Raw genomic sequence first — 23,447 nt, forward strand, 5'->3', positions numbered from 1 at the left:
CGCACCCATCCTTCTGACCCGCCTCTGACCCCCCCGACCCCCTGGCGAAGCCAACTCTCCGAAAACGAGAGCAGCCTGTTCCTCAGCTGACAAATGCAATGTTTTGTAAGCAGGTCAGCAAAGGTTACAGCAAGAAACATGGAGCGGGGCAGAAAAAAAAGACAAAGAATCTTGCTTTTTAATTATTTTATTAAGAGCCTTGATGCTATTAAATGCCCCAGAAACATTCAGCCTATAGTTCTCAATTAGACTTGACAGTTGCTGCATTACCAACAATAAATATAGCAAAAGGCTGTGCCTCAGGACAGGAAGGGCCCCTAACAATGACCCTCATATTTAATGACGAAAACAAGTAAGCACACACACTCTGCCTCCCATGGCTTGCACACACACACACACAACCTCTGTGCCGTGTCTCCTTATTAAACAAATGCACTTGGGGGCTTGAAAAGAACAGTCCCTCACCCATCTCGGTGGATTTAAGTGTACACACTGAAGTATACCTTCACACAACCGGAAGAAAGATATTTCTGCGTGAACAAAAATTGTAAATGAATAAATAATATGTATTTAACTCACCACCGGATGTGTTGCTTCTGATTGATCACTTGAAGGTTTTCCGGGACACGTCCAAAGGGGGAGAGATCAACCTTTGCAGTCTTCTGACAGCGGGCATGGAAACTGCTTAAAACTATTTGCAACTGGCCTCAGTGAAAACAAAGGTCCAACATTACTGAATATTAGTGATATTCTTTAACAATACGAATAAAAAAACACCAATAAAAACAGCAACAACATTTGTCTTATACATTTTCAAGTAGCAAATTGTGTTGGCCAAAGCAACAAGGGAGTGAGCTTCAGAGACGGGCAGGGTGGGCACTGGGTCATGAAACCTCTTAAGCCAATGTGGCTAAAGAGTCTAAAAATCTCCTAGCCACACGTGTGTAATTAGCCACATCACCCCGTGTTGACAGTATGTGGCTAAACCTTGAGCCACAACTTAGCCAGTCCTCGTCACTGGGAAGCCCATAAGATTAAAACTACTGTTCAGTAGGCCTCAACAATAGGGGAAAATAAAAATGTGAGTTTATTTTTTTGGGTTTCTTTTCAAGTACTACCAAACAGGTAGACGCTGTCGGCCTGTTGCTGAGAGCTCTGAAAATCCCGGTTTCCTGTCAATCAAATACACGTACCACCTTCCTTTTCTCACGGCTCCTTTCCAGCGACCGAGATATCACACGCTTTCGCGGGCTGCAGAGAAGCAGCCTTTGAGCCGGCATAATGACCATAAACCGCGTCGGCAAGACAACTTTTCCTCCATTAAAAGTTAACGGACAACGTGCTTTTGTGGCTGGCGAATGGTGCTCCATAAGCGGCCAAAGCAGCGCGACGCTCTACGGTCTCCCTGAATGAATTTTCGACGCTGTTGTGTTGGACCTCCGCCGTCTTCTCTAACCGCTGGCAATGGGCCAAGGGGCGGCGGATCTCGTCCGTTTCGTCGCTGTCTCGCAACACAATGTGCATGGGTGCCAGACGGCAAGACACTTTGCCCTAATAACACAAAACACATTACACTTCAGGGAAAATGTAATTTTTCAAGTTGTGGGCATATTTTCATGGTCAATTGCCTGCCATACTGGTACAACTGGGTGAAGTTATTTATGAACAAGGAAGTGCAATTCTACTGAATGGCCACTGCAAGGAATAAGGGCGCTTGGTGTTTTTTGTTTGAGCGATAATTTTTTTGATTAGTTAAGCAAGCCCTTACAATGCCACCTAAGTGCTGTGCACCTGCGAAAGCTTCCTCCGGGGCGCCCAAGAGGAAGATGATGACCATCAGCGAAAAAGTGAAACTATTTGATCACCATGTTTTTCTCCAAGGTAAAAACCCCAGCTACACCGTCCGCGCCTCCAGCATAAGTCTCCGAGTCAAGTGAGAGCCTCTCTTCCGCCACCAACACAAGCCTCTTCGCCTCTCTCAGAAGGCAATGTTGATGAATGTTAATTACTGTATAATAAATGTTAACTACTGTATAAGGTTTTATAATTAAAGATTTAAGTAAATACGTGCACTGTTGTAATCGTTGTCTCAAATATGTAAAGTATAAATACTGTTTACATATTTTATATTTTAATATTTTTTTGCTTCAATTTTACTCTGTGCTGTCTCCACTTGTGTATATTTCCGATAGTAATGTTGGCAGTTTGTGTTTTATCTCATATTTATGTGTAATGTGTGCAGCTTATAAACCAGTGTGCTCAACAGTCCGGATTTTACGGTAAGAGGAGCAATCAAGGAGAACTCACTATCAGGTGTAACTTACCTCTTTAATGACCAAACGTTTTTACAAATAAGCACATTGTGCAGTAAGCACTGATAGTGTGAATGTGTGAGTAAGGTACATTTTATATGATGAAAATGAACACATGCAACATTTTGATGTTTTTGATAATTTTGATGACGCAGAAAAGGATGCAATAGTATCAGTGAACTAAGAAGGTAAGTATTGTCCCTAAAGATCTGTCAATGGCGATTATCCAACAAAGTTTGAACACTATATATATCGATATCTGCAACTAAATTATATGGACCAAAGTATTAAATACACTGTACAGGTCTTAGTCATTTCATTAATCAATTCGATTTTTGACAATTTTGTGGCTCCAACTTTGTGCAAACACTTTTGGGAAGGCATGAATAGATGAATTTTGTGTGGAAGAACTTGAGTGCCCTAAACTCAACCTGATCAGATATCTTTGGAATGAAGTACACAATATTTTTTAAATTCTCAATCCCTGTAGGTGTCGCGGGGTTCCTATAATTTTGTTCCCACAATCTGTTACATCGCTTTCTGGCATTACTGCAAGAGGTCAAAAGAAAATGTTAGTTATTGTGAGCAAGAGAGGTGAGATACTGTATTACAGTCCATGACTTCCTGTCAAAAAATTTCTATCTATTTTTGTATACGACCAGCAGGATCCCTCAGCCTGATCCCTCAGTGCTAAGGTGCCATCTCATCATGACTTTAGCAGGGCATGGGTTTACCTGTAGTATGGGCAGTGCTTGGACAACATAATGTACGTCAATGCAAAAGGCATAGCCTTAGCCCTAGTAGAAAAGTCAAAAAAGGTACAGTTTTATTCACTGACACTCTAGTGATAATGGGTAGAAATGTTACACAAAATAGTCTGCGAAGCCTGTTCTCATGAGAATTTAGTAGTGTTTTATACAAAACGTAACTCACTGTAATTAGTACAAAACTGACATTTTGGGGGGTTCTTTTTTTTTTTTAAATGATGGATGTAGTGAAAATTTTTTTTGTGGCAAATTATAGCATTTTAGCACATCACATCCACCACATTTGGGGATTAGGTTGCTACAGGATTTTTTTCCCCCTCCATGTGGCTGTTAACACATACACATAGGTACGCAATGGCCTGTACCAACACATCACAGGACCACAGGCATGTCAATAGAGCTGCAGGGAACTATTGTTTTCCGTTGGCAAAGGCTCCTTCTTGGAATTGAGGGATGAAGGTCTTGAAGTAAGCCCTGGGGAAGAGAGGGAGGAAGAGGAGTGATAGTGTAAGATCACTGCATATAAAATGTTCAATTGTGTTTTGTCAATCCAAACAAAGAAGCCTGTGTGACACGATCGCTGGTTAATGGTTGTGCTGAAAATTTGGATCTGTAGAGCACAAAATGCAGTTGCAGGAAAAAGTAAGTGAACCTTTTGCAATTACCTGCATTTTTATAGGGCAGGGCAGACTGAACTCACATTTCCATTCTCGTCACATTGAGTAGACTAATTTCTGACTCCGATTTGCTCTTGGTGAAGCCATTAGCCAAGGGGTTCTCATACTTTTCCCACACTGCACTGTGAATGTTTACATGGTGTATCTAATAAAAACATGAAAAGATATACAGTGGACCTTGACTTTTCACGGGGGATAGGAACTGAGCCAAACCATGAGTAGGGAATTTTCGCAAATAACTGACACGCCTCTAAAAGTGATTACAATTGCCTTACAAGTTTAAGAGGGTTTCTATATTTCTAGTGGACACATGAGGATTAAAAAAGAAATTGCATTAAAATTGCAATGTTTGATTTTTATAGGCCCTGCGGTTGGCTGGCGAACAGTTCAGGGTGTACACCGCCTTTCGCCCAAAGATAGCTGGGATAGTCTCCAGCACGCCCGCAACCCTGTTGAGGATGAGCGGTCCGGAAAATGAATGAATTAATGATTTTTATAGTTATTTGAATGCTCTGCATTACATAACAATTGTCAGAACTGCTGATTTCTTTCACCAGACTTTCAGAAGTGTTGACATTTTTGAATGAAATCCAGAATTTTGCTGAAAGCCATATATTATCACTCATTGTCATTGTAAAACAAAAGGTATCCTTAAAACTTTAATATGAAAGCATAAGAAATATAGTTGAAGTACCACTAAACTGGGCCTGTACATGAATTCAAAGTCATTAGAGTCATGAATTAAATTACTCACCTCAATTTCAACATTTCTCTTTTTGCAGTATGGCTGATACAATTTGAACAGGCTTTTAAATTACCCAAATCATTTAATCTATGTTCAAAATACATTTTTCTAAAAAAACATTTTTGGTTAATTATATGTGCCCTGCGATTGGCTGGCGACCAGTTCAGGGTGTACTCTCGCCCGAAGATAGCTGGGAGAGGCTCCAGCATGCCCGCGACCCTGGTGACGATAAGCGGAACAGAAAATGGATGGAGTCCATTCTGCACAGCAAAATTCATGTCAGTGTCACAGAGTGACAGGTTCATCAGGGAGCGATTGCTCATGAAGTATATCTTAAGACATTATTTAAGGTGGCAGCATCATAACACTTCTGCGGATTAGTGGATGATGATTAGAACACAATTGACTGGTAGAAGTCTGCCCATTTAATTACTGAATGGATTATCCAAGACTGTAATTCTGTGGTGGGACACCGTCACGGACATGATTTCAAAGCTGTGGAGCAGCCTGGAAGAACAAATGCGTAGAAGTACAATAAAGTATGACTATCATTTGTTACATTAACAAATGTATGTTTTATTTCATAAGAGGTAAGGACCTGGGACACCTGTGGCCACTACGACTATAGAAACCCTCTTAGACCATGAATATACCAAAAACTATGATCCCACAACACTTTTAACAGCATTTCAAACGCTTGCAAATGTCTTAAAACATTACTGTACCATTAAAAAGACACTATGGTAAACAGCTTTTGGTCTTCTAATAGTTTCTATGTAATGGTTTGTGACATTTTCCCGATGGCAACTTTTATTTTGTTTGTCCTGCTACTATTATGTGTATCTAGAATTTGGCGCCTATACTCTGTCATATTGTGCATGTAAGGGTTCAATTAGATGGCAAGCCGTATTTCACAATACAAGCTTTTATTCACATTCTTTTTATTCGGCAACAACGAGTCATTGTCAACGAGACTTCAGGTTTGCTGGTCAATAATCGGTTCACAACATCCTCTAGCCGATAAAGTCAGGCCTTCTAAAAAAAAGGCAAACCAGTATTCCGCCACACACTCAACAAAATAACGAGCTATGGCTACCTAACCACCGCTAACTACCCTGTTGCTAGCCAACAGCCGGTCTCTTGAAAGTAAGACGGATGAGCTGAGAGCAAGGTCAATAGTCAACAGAAGTGTTCTTGTTTTGTATTCATTCCAATCTAAAGAGTGCTGACTTCATCTTCTTCTAACTCCTTCTACCTTCTATTAATGTACACAACCTGATTGTAGAACTACAACAAACATATTTGGAAATAATTTTCAACGATGTTAAAGTTTTCAAAATTGTAGAATTTAGTGTAAATTCACGTCCTCACTCAGACCGCCGTCATGCAAAGCTCATCGACACAAAGGCAGTGCTTCATATTCTTGTGGCAAATGTCTTAAATAATTTCCACAAGGCCTTAACTCTGAACAACAGAAGTAACAACATTTGTCCTTACTTTGCCCTCTTGGCCATTTCATTGCCGTCCCAACGGGGGCTATAAGGATACGACTTCTGCACTTGAGAATAAAGCTGCCCGCTGCTGGTGAAGTGGTACACGGACTGGAACGTGAGGGTGGGTTGGTCTCTAGGGAAGTACAGTGGGAGATCCACTACAAAGGAGAGGAAGGACACAATGAGGGTGTTAATAAGGACGTGTTGGACTGTAGGTATCATAGCTTCACAATAGGGTGTTGTGTTTTTTTGTAATGCTCCTACCGTGTACTAGGAAGCAAAAGTCTTTCCACATGAGTAGAAGGGTAAGCTTTGTAAATCCCTCGGCATCATACTCCACCACTCCCCTGCAACACACACACACTGATTATATATACACCATGAAGTCTAGTACAAGATTAGAGGCAGAGACAAATGAATAGCCACTGAAGCCTTGAGTAGAGAACGTGCTCCTCTTTTGTTAACTCACATTCCAAAGTGGCTGAGGAATGCAGCAATGTACTCCCGCCTCTTGTGATAGCCTTGGATGACATACTGCACCTTAACAGAACAAAACAAGGGGGGGGTTACTTTAAAAGCAAAACAGCACCACGAGATGAGGCTTTACATGGGTAATCATATCTCATTTGTTCAAAATGTGTCATTTGAAACAAAATGGGTATAGGCTTTTGGGACATATAGAGAGTATGACATCATTATTTGTATTCTATGTAATTGTTTTATTATTTTATCATGTTAAAATAAAAAAATAAATAAAAACATTCTCACAAGGATTTTGCAATATTTTATTTTGGAACAATGTACTATAATTAACCACGAACGTAATTTTATAATGTTTATTGACGAATTGATGAAAGAATTATCCTCATTAGAATGGGTTGTCGCGTATCCGGATCGAATTTGGGTACCCCCTAAACTGGTCGCCAGTAAATTGCAGCGCACACAATAACAAACAACATTATTCAAAATCGCACCATTAAGATTCTTCAATTAGCCCAGTCCTGTTTGACTTTAACTGAAATGGATTTTCTCCTACATTCTCATGAGACCATGTTACATAGAGCATCAAATGCAGTTGTAACAAAGAGTTCATGATGTTCAGGGATATGCTTGATATTTTAGAAAATGCTAGGCATTTCAAGGGCATCTAGGATGTGACAGTCAAAAGTGACAAACTACAATTCCTTTTGGCCATTGTGTAAATACTCTATAATTAAAATACATTCATACATTCAGGCATTCAGAGTGAGCCTGCCCAGAATGTCAACAATGTGCGGGTCGGAGAAACATTAACAGGGGGTAAAGATTGTAATGGTTGCTTTCAGTTTAATGCCAGATGTCTTGCAGATCTAAAGTACCATTAAATCTTTGTGCTTTTTTTTTTTTTTGTATTGGTTTTGTGACAGTGGCCTCTCGGAAAATTTATTCCGCCCCTCTGTATGTTCCACTTATATTGAGGACTGAAAATAAAATGCTACCATATAGACCACGTACAGTCTTTCATTTTAACACTTGACAGTAAAATAAGATGGTGTTAAATTTAAAGCTCGACAAAAATCTAAATCAGTGATGGTGCAATATTGACTGGCCAATGATTGCACAAACAGTAACTGAAAAGCTGGCTAATCACTGTCAGATCATGCAGGAAGGAAGGCGGAAGCACAACCCTAACCCACAGCAGAGAAGGACAAGCTGACTGATGAAATCCAAAGTGGATTGTAACCACCCCGTGCAAAATCCTCTCGGACCCTCCACATCCCGGTCACCAGCTCTTCCAGCTCCTTACCTTAGGTAAGCGCTACCGATCAATGCAAACTAGAACTAGCAGACATTCCAACAGCTTCTTCTCTCTTGCAATCAACTTCTTAAACACCTAACCTACAATTCCATTGCAACACGCTGGCAATTTTTTGTCTTGAGTTTGTTGTCACATTTCTGTCGGGCCAATTATATATTACTCGTGCACTCACTGTAGTAGTCTCACCATGCTGCACTATTTGCATATCTGTTCTTGACCAATACTGGCCACTCGTGCCAGAGTAGCATCTGCTCCATTTGCACACTGACTGAGGAGTATCTGCAACATTTGCACAATCAACATTGTCCCAGATTATCGTACTACTTGCTTGAAGTCTCAACGCCCTTTACACAATGGTCATTGCACTTTACTATTGCAATATTAGTCATTCGAACTGCTCTAAGTGCTAGAGGACAATTGTCAAAAAAAAAAAAAAAAAAATGACCGGCATTACCAGATAACTAGCAAACCTTTATTGCTCAGTGTCTGGTTTTTCTTTTGTCAATCTCTTTATGTCTCAAAAGTGTTCTCTGTCAATTGACTGTCTGTTGTCATACTAGAGCGGCTCCAATCACCGGAGACAAATTCCTTGTGTGTTTTTTGGACATACTTGGCAAATAAAGATGATTCTGATTCTGATTGTTTCAAAGAGTTTAAAGAACGGGAATTTAAATTAAAAAGGTAAGGAAATCCTGGCTTGATGCTTTTTGAAGGTTCTGAAAATTGGACATCTGATCACCATATATGCGGTATCAAAGTACAATATCACCAATATTAAAAGTAGGAGCTGTTTTTATACCAGTTTAAACAGAACCTTCAGTGAGCCTGCTTTAAATGGTAAAAAAAAACACTCAAGGAAAACTGAAAGGTCATCCTGCTTTCACCAACTACCACACTGCTATGGTTACTCAACACAATATGTATGAACAATACAGTTTTGTAGCGATAATCTCTGATTGCGAGTGTGTCGCAAGTCCTCTCTTGCAAAAGCTTCAAAACAGACATGCTGAGTGGCTCAGCTCTCTGCTCAATTGTATACATGGTGCAGCACTGACAGAAATTTAGCTTTTCTCAAAAGCAGTAAGGCCACATGCTAACTAATCTGTTTATTTTAGACAATACGTACAACGTAAATAAAAAGTCAATACACCCCTGTTCAAGTGCCAGTTTTTTTGTGGTACAAACAAATGAGACCAAGAACAATCATTTGAGAATTATTTTCCCCCATTAATGTGACCTACAACCTGTACAACTCAATTGAAAAGAAAAAAAAAGAAGGTGTGAAAATAAACAATTAAGATAATGTAGTAATACAAGTGAGCACACCCTCTTATAACTGGGGATGTGGCTACGTTTAGATTCAGAATTGACCAATCAGGTTCAAACCTGTGAGAAGGGAGTCAGCACACACCTGCCACCATTTATAAAGTGCCTCCTATTAACACAATATAAAGTTCAGATGTTCTAGTTGGCTTTTCCTGATATTTTTCTTGTCAGATCTTAGAGCACAAGCCATGGTCTGCAGAGAGCTACCACAGCATCAGAGGAATCTCATTGTTCAAAGGTATTAATCAGGAGAACAGGAGAAAAGAATTTCCAAGACAATAAATATACCATGGAACACAGTGAAGACAGTCATCATCAAACAGAGAAGATTAGGGACAACAGTGACATTACTAAGAACCAGACGTCCGGCAGAAAACTGAACTGTTCAAGGAGGCTGCCACGAGGCAAGAATTTCTCTATTGGTGTAAGTATTGAATGTTTAACACGTTAAAATATTCGGCCGTCTTTTTCATACTGTATGTCTGGGATATGCTGGGAGGGTTGCAAAATGGAAGCCTGATCTTTAGGGATGGGTATTGTGAACCGGTTCCTGTCGAGTTTGCCAAATTGCCAAACAGTTCCCTTATCGATTCTAGTAGGGCACGATACAGAGTTCATGCAACGTGTGGACCATCTAACGGTCATAGGATGACTGGCCTGAAGTGTTGCCATTTTGTGTACGGGTGCCATATTGCCATCAAAAGCAGTAGTAGGTTAACGACTAAAAATAACTCCAATTTACAGTGGGGCAAAAACGTATTTAGTCAGCCACCAATTGTGCAAGTTCTCCCACTTAAAAAGATGAGTGATGCCTGTAATTTTCATCATAGCTACACCTCACCTAAAATAGACAAAAATGAGAAAAAAAATTCCAGAAAATCCCATTGTCTGATTTTTCAAGAATTTATCAGCAAATTATGGTGGAAAATAAGTATTTGGTCACCTACAAACAAGCAAGATTTCTGGCACTCACAGACCTGTAACTTCTTTTTTAAGAGGCTCCTCTGTCCTCCACTCGTTACCTGTATTAATGGCACCTGTTTAAACTCGTTATCAGTATAAAAGACACTTGTCCACAACTTCAAACAGTCACACTCCAAACTCCACTATGGCCAAGACCAAAGAGCTGTCAAAGGACACCAGAAACAAAATTGTAGACCTGTATCAGGCTGGGAAGACTAAATCTGCAATAGGTAAGCAGCTTGGTTTGTGAAGAAATCAACTGTGGGAGAAATTATTAGAAAATGGAAGACATACAAGACCACTGATAACCTCCCTCGATCTGGGGCTCCACGCAAGATCTTACCCCGTGTGGTCAAAATTATCGCAAGAACGGTGAGCAAAAATCCCAGAACAACAAGGGGGGACCTAGTGAATGACCTGCAGAGAGCTGGGACCAAAGTAACAAAGGCTACACCATCAGTAACACTATGCCGCCAGGGACTCAAATCCTGCAGTGCCAGACGTGTCCCCCTGCTTAAGCCAGTACATGTCCAGGGCCGTCCGAAGTTTGCTAGAGAGCATTTGGATGATCCAGAAGAGGATTGGGAGAATGTCATATGGTCAGATGAAACCAAAATATAACTTTTTGGTAAAAACTCAACTTGTCGTGTTTGGAGGAGAAAGAATGTTGAGTTGCAGCCAAAGAACACCATACCTACTGTGAAGCATGGGGTGAAAACATCATGCTTTGGGGCTGTTTTTCTCCAATGGGACCATGATGACTGATCCGTGTAAAGGAAAGAATGAATGGGGCCACGTATCGTGAGATTTTGAGTGAAAACCTCCTTCCATCAGCAAGGGCATTGAAGAGGAAACGTGGCTGGGTTTTTCAGCCTGACAATGATCCCAAACATTACGAAGAAGTGGCTTCCTAAGAAGAACTTCAGGGTCCTGGAGTGACCCAGTCAGTCTCCAGATCTCAACCCCATAGAAAATCTTTGGATGGAGTTGAAAGTCTGTGTTGCCCTGCAACAGCCCCAAACTCTCATGGCCGAAAACGAGTAAAAAAACGAGTTTGACTCATTTTTTTACTGGGCCAGAATACCAGTGTGTGAAAACCTGAAGTGAAGACTTACAGAAAACGTTTGACGGCTGTCATTGCCAACAAAGGGTATATAACAAAGTATTGCGATGAACTTTTGTTATTGCCCAAATAGTTATTTTCCAACATAATATGCTAATAAATTATTTTGTGATTCTGATGGTGATGTGATTTTCTGGATTTTCCCCCTCATTTTCTCTCTCATAGGTGAGGTATACCTATGATGAAAATTACAGGCATCTCCCATCTTTTTAAGTGGGAGAACTTGCACAATTGGTGGCTGACGAAATACTTTTTTGCCTCACTGTAACTATACACTACTAAAAACGACACCATTTAAACTATTAAACTCTCTGCAAAATAACAAATTAAAGATGCATTTTAACACAGTGAAACTGTGATACAGTCATTTTAACTTTAGCAAAGCATTTTTGAAAACAGAGAACGCAAATTTTCAGGGTGTTACGCTAAAATCCGCCTTACCAGAAAATGTGACCGGATGTTTGCCTTGGCCTCTTAGGGGCAGTATGGTGCGATGCATGCATGGAGCTACACATTTACTGTAAGCGAAAAGGAGTAGAAGAAGCCAGTCACTATAGAACTTTAATAAACTCGTTTATCACAGATTAGGAAGAATATACAGTTGCGTTCAAGTGCTTTAGCCAGTTTGACATTTTTATTTATTTATCTTGTTTACAATCAAATAAGGATGTACATAAACAAATCCAACTTAAATTACAACAATTTTTTTGTAATATACCAATAAATGTCCTTTTTGTGATTTCCTCACTGACAAAATTTTTCAATCCCTTAAAGATTAACACTTTTTAAAACAGAGGTTTCAATCAAGTGTTTTCAATCAGGTGTTGAAAATACCTGTAGAATACCTGTAAAATACCTGTGAACAGAATCTTGACTGTCAACAATTAAGCAGATTTAAAAGGGCTGCAATACTCTGCTCCTTCCAGACAATAAGGTCTAGTACACAGATGATTTTTGCACTCCTAAAAGATTTTTTGATCTGCTACAGACCCGAAACATAAAGATAAAAAAAAATCGGACATTCAACACTTTTGGTCGTCATGTGTGTTGTGTGCTTAGAGAATCTCAACACAGCAGACCACACAAATATTCTGTTTTACCACCGATCTTGAAGTCTTGCCTGATCACACGTGATCTCACAAAACCGAAGAAGCGATGTTTCCTGAGTGTTCCCAAAGGTTGCCTTAGCCGAGAGGCTTGCAAAATGGCGATGTTCTCAAAAAACGACTTGCTTTGGAAAATACTTCTTGCCGTCTGGGTAATCCCCTTTTCTACATCAAACAATATCAGGTAAGACATTTAGTTTTTATTTGCGGTTGCTTCCATATTCGTCAGTCTTGGGTGATTCTTTGATTGGCGACATTCTGTTCCACGTCACCATGCTCGGCATCATGACTCGGGAGAAGTCTGCGTTTCCCACACACATGAAGAGTTTTTGTTGTAAATGCTGAACACGTTCATGATTTAAAATTGTCGGCCCCGCCCTGTTTCAGATCCTAAAATCAGGACGAATCCACTCTTAACAAACATGGGCTCTAAGGACAATCTTATAGGATAATCTTATAAGACTTAAGATTGTCTGGTGTTTGACTTGCTTGGTTGGGAAGGAGCAGAATTGACACAAAAACAGGCCAATTGTCTTTATGTGTGTACCTGGTCTTAACTGTGTCTTTGATGAAGTTCAAACATTTTTCTATATTTTTAGATTTCAGACAAATTTGATTACAGGCAGCTTTTTTCTTTCCCTTTTCAAAGTTGACACACTATAAATAAGAATGAGAAGGAATGGGAGGACAAAGTTTTCCCATCTTCAGAAGGGAGCTGTAAGAGGGCGCATAGTGCCTGGTGTAAGGGAATGCCAGGACAGGGATGTGAGGTTTGAAACCCTCCACAGTCCGTGTACTTTGAGGCCATTCACATTTCTCACTGAAAGCCTGTAGCGATTTCAACCCAAAAATTAGCCGGCTAAAGCCATGTTTGGAAGTTGCGGAGAACTTCAAAATAGATGCACAAGCTAATGATATCAACAGGGGGGAGTCATCGATATGAACACTAGATACGCCAGAGCCCGGCTACCCAACGTGCCTACGTAGCGGCCATGTTTGGAAGGTCGTCGTTCCCAAAGAAGGCAAATGGAATGCGCTGACAACTTTGACCTCTCTAGCTTAGCGTTACCGTCAGCACGGAGCTCACGTCTTCCGGGTCAAGGCAAAGCCGCATAAAGCAAGTCTGAGGAAAAAAATTACAGTCGTATTTTATTTCCAGACTTGTGTTGCGTAAACACATAATACAACATCAGCTGTTTTTTATTTTTTTGGTCCTGTTCGGCTGTTCGATCAATCAGAACGGAGGATCTGTATCCCTTTTATGGTGGAACAGTTTTACTGTGTCACAGTGAATGTTTTTAAGCTGCCGCTGTGGTTTCTTAGTATTTTAATGGATATTTATTGAGAATCGGAAGCGATCAGTTGAGCAGAACAAGGTTTCTAGAGGGGAGTGAGGAAAGACGAAAACAAAAGACAAAGCAGTAACTGTAAACAAGATGAGAAAAGTAAATCAATATATACCTCGAACAATGACAAATTAGATATGAGTGTTGTACGGGGCAGTAGGGAAGTGAGGGAGGGTCAGGACAAGATAGGACAGGACAAGGAAAGGAGAAGCAGCATGCAGAACAAGGGTCGTGAACCCGGCTGTACAAAGGAAGTGTGGTGGGAGTGGCTATGTAAACTATAAACGTCTATCGGACCAGAGTGTGAGTGAGGGGATAACCAAGCAATTCGCCTATTCATGAGTTATTTGTCTCAATAAGTGAGTGGCCCTATACCCAGCGAATAAGTCGCAGGGGTTTGTGTCGGCAGACACATATAAGTCAATGGACAACGTTTCGCATGCACGATAACTGACAGAAGTGTCCTGTAATTGTGTCCTGTGCCTGCACCGCAGAGGCTGAGGACCCCACCCAATCAATTGAGAGGCGGGGTCGGGCCAAGGAGTCCACCTGAGAGCAGCTCGGTGGACGGGACACGTCCCACGCAGAGGGACCAAGGGCGGTCCACTGGCCCCACTGAGACGCCCAAAAACCAGCCAACCGGAGGAGGCAACAGCGACCCAATGCCACACCCCCCCCCCCCCCCCCCCCCACCCACCAATTTCCAATTTACAAACTAGAAACATCAGCTAAAGGCTCGTTTTCTGTTTTTCAATTTCCATTTTGGAAACAAGAAACGGGTGAGAACTTGTTTCCTGTTTTTTTGTTTACATACAGTGGGTACAGAAAGCTGTGTGATATTTCAGTCTTCCTTTTTTAATAAATCAGCAAACATTTCAACAATTACATAATTTTTCCTGTCAATATGGGGTGCTGTGTGTACATTAATGAGGGAAAAAAAGAACTTAAATGATTTTAACAAATGGCTGCAATATAACAAAGAGTGAAAAATGTAAGGGTTTCTGAAAACGTTCCGTACCGACTGTACATCAAAACAAAAAAAACGGGTTGTTTCGCGTTTTTTGTTTCCCTATAGCAGAAGGAAAAACGAATGGCTGCAACGCACACGGACCCTCCACTCACTTTGTTGTGTTGGAACAAATTGTGGCTGTGTGACAATCTGAAGTTAGTATTTTATCCGGCACATCATCATCATTCACTGTGGTGACATTTACTACTTTTTTATGTAGTTTAAGTAGCTATCACCATCCTGCCTATACAGCTCACAGATAAGACAGAAAACTCATTGCTCTCCAAAAGATAACTGTGAGCTGAACTGAACTGCTTGGTGGCAGTTTTATTTGATAAAAACGATAGTATCGTCTGTAAAAACAAAAGCAACAAGCTTGATAATCACGCAATTAAAAGAGAAAATAAATAAATAATTTGGAAGCACACTCTTGCAACATTCCTTCGATGGCCAGTGTTTTAACAGATTATGTTATCGTGACAAATGAAATAGAAACAACTGTTCATGTTCATTAAACATGACAGATTAATGTTAAATTGTCACATTAAATCAATTGTTAAATGTTTTGAAACGATGATTATCTCCTTGTCTTATGTTGGCTGGCAAAACAAATCACATTCTCTTGTAACATGACTCATCTTTTTAAAAATGTTATTATTATTATTAAGTAATACACTACATAGTCGCTGTCACAGCGGGCAGTTGGCAGTAATATTAGTTCTGGTAACATCAGAAATGTTCACACATTTTCTGTTCAGGGTCGTGGGTGGGCCTGAGCCTATCCCAGCTGACTTGTGGCAAGAGGTGGGGTAAAAAATGGGCGTGTTGTCAGTCAACTGCATGCTACATAACCATTGATGCTCAAATTTACACATGGAGAATTTAGAGTCTTGAACCTAACATACGGGTTTTTGGAATATGTGAGAAACCAGAGTATCAGATTCGAAAATCTGAAATGTGAGGCATATCGTACCGTTCCCTTCGAAATCCATGGGAGGACATGAGTAATGCTGTGGGAAGAACTAGATTACTCGAGGACATGTTACAATCTATAGAGATTACATTTAGATCAGATTTTCCTGTCACATTATTTGGTCTTGATTGCAGACAATATCAGGTATACAGAGGTCAAATGTTTTTTTTTTCTGTGCGGCTCCGAGGACTTCTATCAGTTTTTGCTCTTGGCTAGAAGTGACTACACACATTGCACAACAGCGTTGCAGCATTATCTGCTCCTGAATAAGACAGGGAGGTGTTGTTTGTGGTTAGTTATCCATGTGTGTATTGTAATTCTACTGTCCTAATGCTTGACCATCACATTTTAAAATGTGTTAGTACGATAGCTATATTTACAACTGTGTCAGAAGATGTTAATTCACTTGTGGAAATGCATATAGATGCATTGTGTACCTTCAATTTCTTGTGAAAATTATTAAAATATTGTCAAAATGATATAAGTATTGCTACAGGCAACTGAAACCTAACCTAGTTTAACCTAGGTCAGATTTAGGATGAGTGAAGTTGTTGTTGGACGTTTCTTTTTATAATTACATGGATTATCATACACACGTGGACAAACTTGTTCGTACTCTGTTAATGAAAGACAATCCCACAGTGGTCACATTACTTGAATCTTACAAAAGTAATAATATTTTTTTTATTTCTTATTACTTTTGTTAGAAGATGTGTACCACACTAAACATGGAGGAAGCAAAGGAGAGTGTTGTCTCAGGGGATTAGAGAGGAAATTACAGACAAGCACATTAAAATTAAAGGCTTATAAGACCATCTCAAAGCATCTTAATGTTCCTATGACGACAACTGCACATATTTTGCACAAATTTAAAATCCACGGGACTGTAGTCAACCGCCTTGGATGTGGTCACAGGAGGAAAATTGATGACAAACTGAAAAGACAGATAATATGATAACATGATGATAACAAAAGAGCCCAGAACAACCTCCAAATCAAAGGTGAACTCCCATGTCAAGGGAGATCAGTGTTAGATTGCACCATCCTTCGTTGTTTGAGCCCAAGTGGACATCATGGGAGACAACCAAGGAGGACACCACTGTTGAAAATAAATCATAAAAAAGCGAGACTGGAATTTGCCAAAATGCATGTTGACAAGCTACAAAACCTTTAGGAGAATGTCCTAAAACGAGACAAAAACTAGAACTTTTTGGCAAGGCACATCAGCTCTGTGTTCCCAAACAAAAACAACAACGAAAAGCATACCAAGAAAAGAACAATGTCCCAACTGTGAAGCATGGAGGAGGCTCTTATGTTCTGGGGCTGCTTTGCTTAATCTAACACAGGATGTCTTGAATATGTATGTGCAGAGTACAATGAAATCTCAAGACTGTCAAGGTATTCTAGAAATGTGGTGCCCAGCGACAGAAAGCTTGGTCTCAGTCGCAGGTCATGAGTCTTGCAACAGGATAATGACCCAAAACACATAGCTGAAAACACCCAAGAATGGCTAAGACCAAAACAGACTATTCTGAAGTTGCCTTCTATGAGCCCTGATCTAAATCTTATTGAACATCTTTGGGAGGAGCTGAAAGATGTCGTCAGGAGAAAGCACCCTTCAAACCTGAGAAAGAGTGGGCCAAAATACCCGCTGAGAGGTGCAGAAGTCTCATTGAAAGTTACAAAAAAAATTAAAAATTATTGCAGTGATTGCCTCAAAACATTAAGTGAAGGGTACCATCACATTTGTCCAGGCCTGTTTCATGAGTTTGGTTTTTAAAATAATTCTGATGAACGACAATTCAAAAGCCATGTCTGATTTACATTGGTTTATTTTCATTAATTTTTTATTTATTATTACTTTTATCAGATTCAAGTTATTTCTGTGACCACTGTGGGTTTTTCTTTCATTAACAGTGGGGCACCAACAATTTTGTCCGTGTGTATATAAGAATCAATTTCCTACAAACAAAGATCAAATAAAATATGAAAAACATTTTGACTTTAGTTGAGTAAAACCCATAAGAAGCCTTGACATTTTTGTTACAATCCAAACAACCTCACTTTTGTTGGCATTTTTAAACTCCTTTCATGCCATATCGCCATTATGCATTCATAGTTTGTCAGTTTCCTCCCCTTTCCCCTAAAGAAGAAAACCATTGTGTGCTCTAATGAGAGGCCGGAAGGGAATGCTGTCAATCCGGGAAATCTCCGTAAATCCTGGACATGATAATATTCCATTTATTCTGTACTTTCTAAAATTTGCAATTCAAGTATAGTTTCTTTGATAAAAAAAGACGTAACTAATAAGGAAATGATTTTTACTGTCTATTACTCCTTATTGGCTGAAGACACCTTTAGGGGAAAATAACAACCGACAACCAATGTCTGCAAGGACCAAAGGCCAACTGATTTCATGCCAGTTTTGGCCTGGCTAAACATTGTCAACCCTTCTTACAATCAGGTTTTCATGTTTCAGAAAACAAAGAGGGTTGGTATACTGTCTTCAGTTTCTTTATTACAGATGTCTTTGGAATCTATTTATGTATTGGATAGATTACACAAGAAACATTTTGAAAACAAAATGTTTTGATAATAATCTGTTTACTCACTTTTTTCACACAATGAGAATTGAAGGTGCCCAATCAGAGAAAAGAGTATGTCACTTGACATAGAGTCTGTATGCTAATAGCAAATTTAGGGGAGACAGCACAAATAAGAGGGCTATGATATGTTCCATGATAGCCTGAAATTACTGGTAACTGTTGCTAATCTTAGGGGAGCAAGTAATTTGAGGTTGGAGCATTGATTTGGGGTATTAATTCCTTCAATGCTGCAAAACAAAATATTTTCCCATCATGGTGAGAAAAGCGATAAATATGCTGTATTGTGCTGTGCTCTTGTTCAGTTCTATTGTTGCAGGACTTAAACAGCCGGAGGGACGCAGGTCATTCGGGGACTCCCTCACGTGGGAATCCAGGTAAAAGGAAAGGATAGAGCTGAAGCAATGTTCATTTCACGTGAGCGTGTTTATGCATAGGATGGGGGAGGGGATGTTGTCTTCCCCTCAGGATAAATGGCATTAGATCCAGTCTACACGGCAGACCTACCTGTCAACCTACAGAGACCAAGGAGCGCTCAGATGGCCTGTGGATGTTGGCCAGAGCGCCCACATGGGCAAATGACAGACGTGTGCATGAATGCACAAATACACATCAACACAAACATGGGCTTGACAAAAAAACAAACATTGATTGGAAACACAATTTGGGGCATTATGACATTTAAAAGTATGTGCTGAAAAACAATAACACTTACATACACTGTATTTCCAAATGTATTTGCTCACCTGCCTTGACTCAAATATGAAGTGACACTCCCTTCCTAATGAATAGGATTTAATATGACATTGGTCCACCTTTTACAGCTATAACAGCTTCAACTCTTCTGAGAAGGCTTCTCACAAGGTTCAGCAGTGTGTGTAGGGAATTTTTTACCATTCTTCCCTGAATCATTTCGAGTTCAAGGTTCAAGGTGCTTTTATTGTCAATTCTTCAATATGCGTAACACATACAGAGGGTCAAGGCAGGTGCGCAAATACGTTTTGCAATATAGTGTATGTGTTAAAACAATTTTGCTTTGATTCAAAAACAGTCCAAAGACATTTCGATCTTAAGTGATAATTGCTAAAGAAATCAGACTAAAACAATATTATATACTGTGAAAACATTTTTACCTTATTGGTAAGTAACTGGCAGACCTGTGGGACATAGTCAATTAGGCATCCTCCGCTGGGGAATGCTGGGATATGAAGTGCAGAGGCACCTCCCAGAGCACTGTTTGAACAAAAAGGACATCCTGTAGTTAGACATATCGGGATAAAAGTGCTATGCAATGGAGACAAAAACTCAGTTATCAAACAAAGACTCAACTCAGGCTGCTACCTTTATTCTTCTCCCTTCTTTTTGTATTGACATCATATCTGTCTTGTAGCACAGCTCCATTAGCGATTAGGCCATGGTTGTTTAATCAGGAAATCTGCTGCTGCAGCTCCCCAATGACTAACCAACAGAGGTTGTCACTCCCTCATTTTTCTCTCATCTAGGGCATAATAAAAATGGAATACCCCGAGGATCAGTTAATGGTCTAAAAGAGCCCCGCTTATTGGCTTTTACTGCATTTTCTGCTGCTGCTTTCTATTTTCATCATATTCTTCATTATAGCGGGATGGTCACGGCCATTTAGAAATATGTCATTTATAAGGCGGAGGCAAAGTAGATGATTGTAGTTAAGAATCCATAGAAGATTATATAAATATAACAGTCTGAAACATTACACTAAATGTCACATCACGTATACTGTACCTTGAGGAATATTGTTTATTTTTCACAATATAAAGAAATAATAATCATAGTACTTTTAGTGCAAACGCTAGTCATGATTCAACAAAATCCACCAGATCAGCAGTGCATTGTCAGATTACAGTACTTTCCCACATTTTTCCCTAATCTTGATTGACTGAAAACCTGAGGTCAAACCATAGTTCCAGAGAACTGCAAAGTATCAAAAATAAAGTATGACTGTGGGAGTAATAGGGAGGAAGGTGGAGCACAGAATCATCTGTTTTACTTTACCGTCATGACCCAAATCTTTATGGGAAACGTGTTGTAACAGAGTTCAGTAAAAGGTCAGCAGTGACTGGACTCATAGTTTTGACTAGAGTTGACGCAACTCTGAATGCTCCTCTCAGTCAAAATCTGCTGGATCCTTTTCTGCTGCTCTTTCATGACAACATCACATCACCAACATTCGATTGGAAATTGCTCACAGCAGTGAGAAGAGAAGCCTTTGAAAGGGAAAATCTAAATAATGCCCATCTATCCACCCACAGCGCTAAGAATAGCGTTGCATCATTCAAATGGAAATGCAGACCTAGGAACAAAATACACAGTGGTTTGTTCGTCACTCATTTGTGTCAAAGGGTTGTATTTGCTTTTAGAACCCTCTTTCAAAAGGAGACGAATTAGTAATTTGAACAATTAATAGAGGTCTACCAAAATCTAAAACTTGACTTAAGATCAATTCACATACATTCCCCTAACTGTGATGAAACAACAATAACCACTGTACACTAATCCTTAATTTTAATGAACTAAATTAAAATGAAACCAAAAACAACGGAAAAAAAAAAAATCAGTCTTGGGCTTTCCTGATGGATTGCTCTCGTCCAGTGCAGACGCTTTTTTGCTCGCTCTGCTTGTTTCGCTTCAGTTTACATTTTTTTCTTGCTGATAAGCTTGTTTTTCCTCTAAAAAAATTAGAAGCAGCGACTCTTGGATATTTTTAAACCTGTGGGACTGCACTTTTTTTGTAGATACGGTCAGTTGCTATATTCCAATATTTTCTGACACCCTCTCACCATTACGTGAGTGTGGCCTGCTAATTAGCACAAGCCCGCTATTAGCAACAAGACCAGCAATCAAGATGCCTCCCTTTTCCACTGAGGACTATCACAGACTGCTGCAGAGGATGTCAATCCTGGAAACGAAAATCCACCGCCTTGAAGTGTATGTGGATGTAAAAGGACAATCGCGGAATGAAACCACTCTACCGATGTCTCAAAATGGTTAGCAGAAGTGTGCTAACAGTCAGCCATTTATCTCAACAAAGAGGGCGGATGTGGACTGTGCAAACTGTAATGGACCATCCAGCAATTCTCCCTGGAATTTACTGGGAGCAAAGCCCAAAGATATCGGACAAAATCTAAAAGGGAGGACACAACACCAGCAGATTACCGAGGAATCCGGCTGGCCTGCGTTGCGGGCTGCTTCAACACAGAATGAGCGGCCGTGGACGGTCGCTACAGCGAAGGGGAAGAAAAAAGGACGCAAGTCAATGCAAAACATTGACATCAGACTTACTAATAGATTTGAGCCACTTTTAGAAGACCCTGGCCAAGAATGCTTATCCCCTACAACCCCTGAAAGGGATGAAACTAAATCATACAAGAAAAAAATGACACCCCAAACATTAATAGTTGGTGATGGAACTGTCAAGGATGTGAAACAATTTTGCAGTGAGAAGAACACCAAAGTACTGTGTTTTACCAATGATATGGTGTCTGATATCTCTAAAAAAAAATCCTCGAGGTGACTAATCAGGACCCAACTGTGAAATATATCATTATACACACAGGGGCCATGGATGTTCTCAGGCAGGAATCAGAGGTACTGAAGCGAGATTTCATTGATCTCCTAACAAAAGTGAAATGTTTGGATGCTGAGGTTTTTATTAGTGGACCTCTCCCACTTGTACGATTTGGAGATGAAAGTTTCTCGAGGCTCAGTCAATTAAATAAGTGTCTCAAAGAAGTGTGTATGGCACTATCCGAGAGTTTTCATTGACAATTTATGCATTTTTTAGGTGCGCAGACATCTTTACAAAGCAGGCGGGTTCTGTCTAAATAGACAAGGGGTTAAGTTATTGGATGACCATTTTTTTGTCAATGTCTTTATGTCTCCAAAGTGTTCTCTGTCAATTGACTGTCTGTTGTCGTACTAGAGCGGCTCCAACTACCGGAGACAAATCCCTTGTGTGTTTTTGGACATACTTGGCAAATAAAGATGATTCTGATTTTACTGTGTACGTGATTCAGCGGCCCAGAAAGAAGCTCATCTTTATTTCTCACCAAGTTCATATGTATGGCTGGTGACTCGCATGAGAGAGCAGTCTTGCGGTTGAAATTTTTTATACCAATCACACAGATCGGCTTTTATTCAATAAACACAATGAAGCGATTGGGAGGTGATTATTATACAATGCACAGTTACAGTACAGTACCATAAAAGTGCGAAGAAATGCACGATTTCATTGTCGCCACACTATTTATGTTATTTTCCTTTGTAAAAAGTGTATTTGATTGGTCACTTTTTAATTTCCACATTAAGAATACGGTTTTACTAGCATGTTCATTGCACAATGCACTGTGGGTTAATTATTCATAACGAAGTGCGTGGTAATAAATCGTCACACAATAAGGACTGACTCACTGAAGGACTTAAAATACTTAGTGTAGCGTATATGGATTTCGGATAAAACAATTTATTTAAGAAATAAATTTGTCGAAGGTGAACATCTGCGTTCACTTCCGGGTTAGTCCGATTTATGTTTTAATGTTAAAATCAGATCATTTTATCTCGTAAAGGGGAACCACGTCTCTTTATAGATGTGAACAGCTTTAGGAAAACGTGAAGAAAAACCTCTATGTTTTATAATCTGAAGGTTGCTACAGGATTTAAATAAGAGTTCTAGATCCCAGAGGTCTCGTCATATTCGAACACACAACCAATACAGGTAGTGGGTTTTATATAAAATTTTATGATATCTAACAGGGGTCTAACTACAGGAAAACAATGCAGAGAAAAGGAAAACAAGGTACAGGTCGAACTTGTGGTGGAGGTATGAAGTGAGGATGAATGGTGAGCAATGCATAAAGCTGGGATTCCAGTTGCCGTTTAACTGTGGCAACACTGTTTATGACACTAGTCCTTGTACTATTCTGACACATCTCGTACATTACAGTCTTATACAGTGATTCCCAACCACTGTGCCGTCGTCAGAGAAATTTTGGTGTGCCGTGGGAAATGATCCAATATCACTTAATTGGTCAGAAAATTATTACTTAATGAACAGTAGTCATGTATCTTTGTTCATTCATCTATGCCAGTGACAAATAGCGACAGGCAGAACAATTAAATGCTCCTCCGCCACTTGATGACAGAAAGCAAAAATTAACTTCCACCTGTTACT

At 39.8% G+C, this 23,447-nt stretch overlaps 1 protein-coding gene and 1 long non-coding RNA gene across 3 annotated transcripts in view; one reads left to right on the top strand and one right to left on the bottom strand.

The window, feature by feature from the left end:
• Positions 1-2,314: 2,314 nt before the first annotated feature.
• The window catches only part of babam2 (BRISC and BRCA1 A complex member 2), a 111,429-nt gene continuing 90,296 nt past the window's right edge, over positions 2,315-23,447 (bottom strand). For both annotated transcript variants that reach the window (XM_061793977.1, XM_061793978.1), the window contains 5 exons: positions 19,375-19,474; positions 6,464-6,534; positions 6,259-6,341; positions 5,999-6,152; positions 2,315-3,553 (listed from right to left, as the gene is read on the bottom strand). In XM_061793977.1, coding sequence (XP_061649961.1) covers positions 3,490-3,553; positions 5,999-6,152; positions 6,259-6,341; positions 6,464-6,534; positions 19,375-19,474 — 472 coding nt within the window. In that variant the 3' untranslated portion in view covers positions 2,315-3,489. The remainder of the gene's footprint in view (positions 3,554-5,998; positions 6,153-6,258; positions 6,342-6,463; positions 6,535-19,374; positions 19,475-23,447) is intronic.
• Positions 3,565-14,328, top strand: LOC133487430 (uncharacterized). Its single transcript, XR_009791327.1, has 4 exons — positions 3,565-3,721; positions 7,631-7,785; positions 9,290-9,542; positions 14,151-14,328. It is a non-coding gene; the product is annotated as an uncharacterized LOC133487430 (long non-coding RNA).

Source organism: Phyllopteryx taeniolatus, chromosome 13 (genome assembly GCF_024500385.1).
Source record: "Phyllopteryx taeniolatus isolate TA_2022b chromosome 13, UOR_Ptae_1.2, whole genome shotgun sequence".
Taxonomy (NCBI): domain Eukaryota; kingdom Metazoa; phylum Chordata; class Actinopteri; order Syngnathiformes; family Syngnathidae; genus Phyllopteryx; species Phyllopteryx taeniolatus.